The sequence below is a fragment of the Paramisgurnus dabryanus genome, chromosome 15 (assembly GCF_030506205.2).
Source record: "Paramisgurnus dabryanus chromosome 15, PD_genome_1.1, whole genome shotgun sequence".
Lineage (NCBI taxonomy): Eukaryota > Metazoa > Chordata > Actinopteri > Cypriniformes > Cobitidae > Paramisgurnus > Paramisgurnus dabryanus.
In genome coordinates, this window is record NC_133351.1 from 22,335,465 (window position 1) to 22,344,374 (window position 8,910).

The window sequence follows — 8,910 nt, forward strand, 5'->3', positions numbered from 1 at the left end:
CACATCTGAATGCTGTAAAACTTTTAATGAGTTAATGCAGGAATTTTTGCAGCCAATATTTGTTAAAAATTCCAGAATATTCCCAAAACATGTCCTTTAACAGAACAAGTCAGTATAGCATGACACAATGTTCAGACTCCTATAAATTACTTTGTCAGTTTGAATGTAACACCACAGCTCAGGACAAAACCAAAAATCTGCAATAGATCACGGCTGATCCGTTTGTTCTTCCCAACCGCACATCCAACAATCCATTCATACATAGTAATAATGCAACACTCTTGATGCTCAGCATCCAAATATTTCCCGAGGATTTCCAGAGGATTACATAGGGACAGTGTGGTTGAAGATGGATTGTCTTAACTAAAGTTAAATCCGTTTACACAAATGCAACAGTGGGCCAACACTTCACCTTACTAACAACAACTTAAAACTAGTCTGTGTATTGCATACCATCTCCAGGGAAGCAACACTATTTGAGTCTAAAATGTAGTCGTTCATAAAACTGACTAGATGACACATATGTCAAAGGGCGAGACACAAACAATAATAATTTCATTTGTTACACACATCAATACAAATATCTGAAATGCATATTATCCCACAATATAGAACAGTACAAGCATTTTTCCTCCCCACATGATTCTTCACATAGAAATCGTGCCATCAATATGGGGCATAACTATCTTTTCAAAAAGTGTAAAGAAATGACCTTGCACTCATCGTGTTAACATTATTTCATGTCTAGTTTTACAACTAAACATTAGGAATATATCTATATATATTATTTCCCACTGATCAAACTCCAGACGCGTTCCTAGAGAGAATTCCATATCAAAACAGCGAGACTTTATGAACTAGTGCAACAGGGAAAAGGCCTGGTCTCGTGGGACAAGGCAGGCACAGCGTACAACTGAGAGAATTCATTCAGCGCTCCACACGAGAGTCATGATAGTTTAAGGCTGATTGAAGTGAAGGAAAGATTTGCGAAAAGAAAGCTCAGGCACCAAACCCATCGCTTGGTGTCGACAGTCTTTTTGGGATAGAGTCGGAACTCTGCGGTTTTCTGGCGTTTGTCCCAGGGCAGGCCCTGAAGAGCGGCGGTAATGTCGTCAGGACTGTTTCAGGCGCTTCCTAGGCAGGCCAAAGGGAGGGCACTGTGCTGACGCGAGAGCGCGGAAAGCCTCCGCCACTAAGTGAGGATGAGACTGGATCATTGACTTCCACCCTGCGGTCTCCATTATATCCGTAGCATGGCTGTCAGAAAAGGATGCAGATATTTTTGTATTAACACAAGACGCATTAAAAATCACTAACAGCTATGTGGATTAATCTAGCTTAAAAAAGATAAGATTAAAAGGTAAAATGTAATTAATGCGCCAAAAAATTGATCAAGCCATATGAGTCTTTTCAGTTATACAAACTAATAACTGCACCAGGACACTAAAATAGAGACTTTGTTATACGTTTATAATGCAAAAATTTTCCTTTTTTGACGTTCCAGACAGCCTTCGTCTATTAATAACTACAATCGGGCGATAGAGAGGCTGTGGGTACCAGCCAAGCAGCTCAAAACCTAAAACAATGAATTCTAATGCATCTAAGAGAGCTGATAAGGGCTCGGTATTAATCTTGTGTCAAATATATCAGCTAATTACATACTTGCTATTCCAGTTTTTCCCATCTTTACAGCCCAGCTGTCGGAGGACACTGCACCTATGGATAAGATAGAAGAAAAACACTTTCATTCTCAGCCTGGTAAACAGCCATGGCAGCAGGAATTTATCAAGCAGAGTTTCTTTGGCGGCGCTTGCCTGTTGATAAAATCTATGGCCTGTGCTTTCAGCTGCTCAGCGCTGTGCAAGTCGGCCAGGATGAGGGTATCTGCCACGTTCTCCACCGATAGACTGTTGCAAAGGGCTTCCTCACACATGACCTTTAAACGCTCCAGAGCGTACTGCGAAAAAAAACACACATATGCATGCAAGACACTTCAGTGAATAACACTGAAACAGGTGTTTGATGATATTTTGAGCGGTATTTTGTTCACACTTTTTAAGTTGCGATCGAGTATACATATAAATAAACAACTGAAAGAATCACACTTATGGCTCTCAAATGCAGTTTAGATTCGATGATGGCAAACATCTGTCATGTTATTAAAATAAATTCTCATTAAACTTGCGGACTCACTTTATCAGCTGCGGCCAATAAACTATCAGCCATTTTTTCTAAATTGGGTGCTTTTCCTGTGTATATGAAGCCCATCATTTCTTTAAAAACCTCTGGTTCAACATCACTAATGTCCACTCGGTTCTGCGAGACAACCAAGAAGCTTATGAACTCATATATAAATAACAGCAGAGGACCTGAAACAATATTGCAATATAAAAGCATCGTATGCGTACCTTTTTACTCTCTTCCATTTCATGTTCAAACATGGCATTAAAGACCGGTGATCTCGCTGCCAAGAAAGTAATAAATCTGTCAGTCAATTTATATGAGCATCTCTAGATATAAAGAGAAATGACACGAACATCCAGTTTTCATTACATTATTCCCAATCCAAGAGCCACATAGCCAGTATAAAGAGAAACAGAAAACAAAGCAAGAAGTCACACAACCCCAGTCGTCCTCTATGGACATTAGAGGTGCATCAGACAGTACATTTACAGTGATGAATCTAGATCTGTCATACTGAAGAATTACAACCTCGGAAAGTAAAAAATGACTATCAAGGTCACACGAACTGTCTCCCCCCCCACACACAAAGCCCACTCTGAAAGGTGGGTGCTGAGCTAGCACCACCAGGATGAGGATAGGATGCGGGGCTGGTGGCGTCAGCAGAGCTGGGGGACTGGATTAGACTCACCTGCCAGGATGGATTTGTGGGCTTTGAACTCCTGGCCACCAACGTAAAGGGAGAAGTCCGTGAACCGCGAGCACTCCCACAAGTTTCCCAGGTCATCGGACAGCTGGCATTCTGGAACCTTAAGCATGTTCACGTTGGACTGTCCAGAGATATTCACTGAATCCTGGACAACGCTCACCTAATAAACAAGCATTATGTGTGAAATCACACAGTCATGCGATCTAATTGCTTATTGGCTGAACAATTAATTTAATTACTCAAAGATTGTTGTGTTACCAAATGACTTAAGTGTTTTTATTTATATTCTCCATTTACAGATATCTAGCATTTATAACGCTTTCAAGAGGGTAAACTGATGTAAAGCATGAAAAAAATTAATAACTGCAGCAACCAAAAACACAACAGACGATTGTCTCCCGCAGTCGTTTTAATAGTTTTTCTGGCAACCCCCATCTAAAACAACTGTCCAATTAATGAGGGGAAACATATTATTCTCAATTTGCATTTAGTTTCTACTTTGCCTTGTGATATTGGCAATTCTCCTGCAAATATTAGACCTCGGAGTGGATCTCACCAGGCATGTTGGTTATTTTTCAAGCAAGACTCATAATTGTGTTACAGTAAATTCATTTGACAACCCATTTCATTTGCCGCTCTAGGTGACGTCTCTATTCTGCTACTTTCCGAAGAGAAAGGCAATCCGTCAAACTGCTACTAGCATATTCAATACATAACGCACAGTGCGCTACGTGCAGAAAAATTCAATATGTGAACTACATCAGGAGACAATTCTGAAGTCACAGATATTCCAGATTTAACATTTATATATTATGATAAATCTAGTCAGCTTAAAAGTGAAAGGCGGACGTTGTTACGGATCAACAGCTTGCAGTAAATATCACAATTGCAATCTATCACTTAAGTCTGAAATGCTTTTAGGTAAATTAAGCATTTTAAAAGTTTCATCTGATGGATGTGAGCTGAATCGATACGCTCATGAGCCAAGGATCTGAATCAAAGATATTGAACATATAATGTAGTAAATGCATACTTGCCTCACAGAATAATGTGAGTTTGTCATCTGGTAGCAGCCCGTTAGCTTCATCAAGCAGAAAATCTCTTCTAATAAATTTTTTGAAGCCCCAGTCTTTGCCTTGGACGAACCGATAGGCTCTTTGGCTTTCTGCATTGGGACAGAATACAAACACTAAAAAACTAAAGAACTCTACGTTTAAAACACTGGGCATTACTAATCTAGACACATTTGAATTGAATTCCATTAAAACATATGGGGGTAGGTTTCTGAACAGGGTTTATCTTAGTCCCAGACTAAAAATCATGTTTGAACTGCCTTAATTAAAAAAAAAAACACATTGAACAGACATATCAGTGTTTCGTCTCAAGATGCACACCAGCATTGTTTTTTGTAAGGTTTGTATGTAAAAACTTTAAATGTCCTTATATAACTAAGGCCTAGTACTGGACTAACCAAACCCTCACTGTGAAACCTCCCCATGATGATACAATGCATAAAGTTTTAAAGATGCTCTAAGCGAATTCATGCGTTTTAGACTATAAAACATGTTTTGTTACATACAGCAAACATCTCCACTATCTGCTTGCTGCCTGTCCGCTGATCAAACTGTAAAAAAAACACGATCTCTGTAGACAGCCCAGGCCCCACAAACTGCAATAAAAACACAGTGGCCAAACCTAGCACCACAAAACAAAACAAAGTGTTCCAGCCAATAAACAACAAGAAGGATTTGGGGGTGTGGGTTGGGCGCGTTCATGACAGCACGGAAGGGAGGGGGAGGAGTTAGCTATGCTCCGTTTGTTTGAAAACAATTCAAACGTCAACAAAAAGTGACGTCTCAAAGATTCGCTTAGAGCGCCTTTAATGTAAAAGTTCTTTGTGTATCTTAGCTTTAGATAGGATCTTACCCATAGCTTTTGTCTCCTCTCTTTTAGCGTTCAGTAAAGAAAATTTAAACTTGGCTCTGACTTCACTTTTTGGACAACTAACTAGTAGCAAATATAGCGATAGATAATCTTTACTTTCATCATCGAGTCCCTTTGGATTGACTCGCAGGCACCTGAAGACAGAGAAAAAAGCAGAGAAAGAGATGTTGTAAAATGGTAAACAATTAAACAGCATTATAGTTTGCACATGAATAGCATTCAAAATAAACCCTTACCATTTCATTTTATCATTAGGCCCTGAGGAGAAGGTAGAGCTCTTTAATACTTCACCCATCTCTTCTCGACAAAAGCTGAAGTTGTTTATGGTCCACATGTAGGAAAATTTCACTACTTTGACCTAACACGTGAAAGATCACCATCAGAAAAAAAGTTAAACGCATATCAATGTGCAGTCATTTATAGCCAACAACACAATAGTTACTATGAAAACACAAAAGTCTTTTTGCTAACATTTAAAAAAAATTCTTTCTCTTGAACTGCATCATGCTATTTTATTTTAGCTTACATTAACCTAGAATTAACAGTAGTGTTTCGCAATATACCACATAGTGAGCACGTCCTATCGTCAGTCTATGAGATCGCCGATACACAATAGTATCGCAGGAAAGGGCAATAGTTTACTAATTTATTCATGTTTTGCTTATTGTTATTGTGAAACTACAATGATAATAATAAAAACAGCATAATACTAATTTAAACTATAATGGGCAAACATGCCAACTATCATCATAAAGGCTCGCTATCGGCCATATGTCTGACTGTCGTCGATTGGCACAACCATAGATAAGGATACATTTACATAATCCTTTTTCAGTTTTTCCATAGCGTTTTTAAAATATTTTCTCAGACAAACCATAATGTTATCCAAACATGATGCCAACATTCATATTTTGGCAATTTACAATAAACATCTGTATTTTCTACAAAGTGGAATAAATGTCTACATCCAAGTTAAAACCTCATGCAAGGCCCGGTCCCAAATGGCACACTCCCTGTCCCAAATGGACAGACTTGAGCATCATGCTGAAAATACGAAGAGAAGGGGTGTGTACTCCTCCCATACACTTTAGCAAGGACTTGGTTGGTAAAGTGTGAGGAGCCTGCAGCAGTGCACGTTTCGCCGAAGACCGCATCAAGGGTGCAAAGGGGGCGCTGACGAGCACACTTCGGAGCGTAAAAATGACAGATGGGACACCCTACGGACTCGTAGACTAAGCAAGCACGGGCAATTTAAGGCCACAAAACCGAAAGTCCACATAAAGTGCGCTGTTTACTTTCTGCTTTGTTCAAAACAACCCCATCCTAATGAAGAAAATGCGCCCGCATAGATAAAAGTACAGTGTGCATGCGTGCCTGAATAAGTTTTCGGGACGAAACCGATATCGCCATTTTCGGACGAAAATTTTCGCCGGCCAAAATTTCGGTGCCCCCGTATTGGAAAGCCTTGGTTGCAAATAAGGAGGGTCATGTCAGAGTCAGACCATTAGAAACAGATGGTATTGTCTCATCCCATCTCTCTCTAAGAAAAAAATACCAATATATATATGATAACAGGATCTTTTTTTTAAAAAAACTTGCACTTTGAAACCCATTTTCAAAGGTTGTGTTTTCAGGCCTCCAGCACGCTGCTGTTGTATAAACAAATCCCCAAAATACACCAGTTTTCCGTTTTTGGTTGAAAACATTTGTCAAGGTATCATTTTACCTTGTTGGATAAACCAGCATGACCACATTATGATGAGCAAAGCTTGAATTTCATTATCACTTGCGCAATAAACTGTGATCCTACCTAATTTAATTCACTGATTACCCTTTATTTGATCAAACTGTGCACAGCACTATAACAAGAGATCAAAACGTGCATTTACTGAAACCCTCACATTAAGAGTCATATCACATATTTATTAAATATAAAAGTATTAAACAATTGTTTATACAGACCTCTAGTTTAGCCTGTATATGTTAGCTTCAAGACAAAGTATTACCTGTGTATAGCACCAGCTTTCTGCCACAGGGCCGCTGGTCATCTCCCCTGGAGGAGGAGGGGTTGGGACCCCTGACATGGCCGCCAGCTTACTCCCCACTACAAGAAGCGCTGACAGTCCCAAAGCTTTCAACACTAAACCTTTATGGAAACACAGAGCAAAGGCATCATTAAAAAAAAATAAACGGCAGCAATTTCTTTCACTCTTCCTGACTTGAAAATATTAAATCCTTGACTTTGCCATCAGCAAGCCATTTTGTGGTCAAATGAGAGTTATGGCTAACCCTGACTCAGGGCACAGAACCTATCAAAACATTTATAGGCGTCAAAGTGGAAAATGGAAACGAACGAAAAAAAGCCATGCGAAGTCTATGACACCGGAAGAATGCATTATCACAATACATGTAGAGCTTTTGAGAAAGTCTCTGAAAATGATAAAGAATATAAATACAGTGGTGTTGAATGCCAAAAACACCATAATCAGTTGGTCCTATGAAGTCATTTGATGGCTTGTTGGCACAGGCCTGTTGGGCAGGCCTGTACTTGCCCTTGTTGACAAAGTATAGTCAAGGGCAAATTAGTTGTATTTTAAAAAACCAACGGTATCTCAGCCAAAGCCAGCTGACTAAATTTTACACTTAACCTTATTACTTAGATTTAATGTGATAAAATTTTTTACTTTTCGGTCTGAATTTGATCAGGATAGCCAACCAACTCACCTAAACTTCAATAAAAATCTTATATTTCATTTCTCGATGTCATTGTGATGTAGGAGGTAAATACTGAACACAAATATGTGGGTCACTGTGATATTACAGCATACTCCAATGACTTATCATCCCAACCTGTGAATACAAAAATACATATAGTACATATGATATACTTTACAGAAAATGAAATACAAATAATAAACTGTTATTTTAATGTCTCATAAAAGTAACAGATTTTGAATAAGATCATGACAACATGATAAACTCCTTTTAAGTAAAAAGTCCTTTTTTAATAAAGTTTTAAAATGGTTCAACTTTATAATGGCTTATTCATAAATGTCAATATTTACACATTACCCAGCTATCTATAAACCTAATTGTATTTTACCAATATTTACAAACATACTTAACATTAACTGCATTATGTTTTCTTAATAACATGAACTCAACTCTGACTGTTTACAAACACTAGCATATTAACAGAGTTCAGGGAGTTCAAATCCGGATTGACTGCTCTTACATTTAGTTGACAATCGATAAAACCAAGCCCACTGAAATAATTTTTTTTATTAAATGAGCCTGAATATCAAAAACCAAATGACTATGTGTGCGTTTTGTGTACTAAAACTCTGTTTTCTAGGCTTGGTCAAAAGAAACTGATTAGCTTTGTTGGCAAACACCAATAATCTGTATTTAAAATAAAACCGACATCACCACTTCTATTGTTTTATTTTATATAGAATGAATATCATTAACCGAAACTCCAGATTATTATATAAACAATCTAGTCTTGTCGGGACAAGGGTATTAATTCTTTTGTTTCAGCTAGTCAGATTCTTGTCGGCTAGTTGGCTATGTGGTTAGCAAGCTAAACTATATCCACAACACTGACAAAAGTAGATCAGTTAAACCACAAACCTTTCCTCGCCATTCTGTCAATACTGTTAGATTCAAATGTTGGACGCTTCTTGGAGGGTCTGCTATGTTTAATCGGTTCTATTTAAGACTGTAGTATATTTGTATCTGTTTAAAAGCAGCCCATCTCGATAGCTTGCAGTCTGCTGCTTATCCTGCCACTGAAGGAAGCGAGACCGCAGCACACTGTGTGTGACAGTGAACGCAGTGCTCCAGTCCTTCGGTGTGTAATTAACAAGTTACGCCGACAGGGGCGCCCCTCGGCCCAACGGTAGCACGTTTGCTGATTTACTAGCGAATTTCTTGTTTTTAGGACTGTGTAGAGCAATAAACTATTTTAGCAAACATTTTATTAATAAAAACATTCTATGTACAGGCAAGCTGAAGATTCCAAAAAGCAAAACGCTAAAGGGCACGTTCGTTTCCTTAAAAAAAACGAGCACATT

At 38.5% G+C, this 8,910-nt stretch overlaps 1 protein-coding gene across 1 annotated transcript; it reads right to left on the reverse strand.

The window, feature by feature from the left end:
* Positions 1–10: 10 nt before the first annotated feature.
* Positions 11–8,652, reverse strand: spopla (speckle type BTB/POZ protein like a). Its single transcript, XM_065249020.2, has 12 exons — positions 8,468–8,652; positions 7,559–7,684; positions 6,841–6,980; positions 5,071–5,192; positions 4,817–4,968; positions 3,928–4,055; positions 2,873–3,050; positions 2,409–2,464; positions 2,194–2,316; positions 1,815–1,957; positions 1,663–1,716; positions 11–1,257 (listed from the first exon to the last, which is right to left on the reverse strand). The coding sequence occupies exons 3-12, from the start codon at positions 6,916–6,918 to the stop codon at positions 1,113–1,115; spliced, it is 1,179 nt and encodes a 392-aa protein (XP_065105092.1). The 5' UTR covers positions 6,919–6,980; positions 7,559–7,684; positions 8,468–8,652; the 3' UTR covers positions 11–1,112.
* Between the last annotated feature and the right edge of the window lie 258 nt (positions 8,653–8,910).

Coding starts and splice junctions, on each gene's coding strand:
- spopla (XM_065249020.2), bottom strand. CDS start 6,918: ATGTCAGGGGTCCCAACCCCTCCTCCTCCAGGGGAGATGACCAGCGGC. Junction 3,051..3,927: donor AACTCACATTATTCTGTGAG/GCAAGTATGCAT, acceptor CTTGTTTATTAG/GTGAGCGTTGTCCAGGATTC. Junction 1,717..1,814: donor GCCATAGATTTTATCAACAG/GCAAGCGCCGCC, acceptor TCTTATCCATAG/GTGCAGTGTCCTCCGACAGC.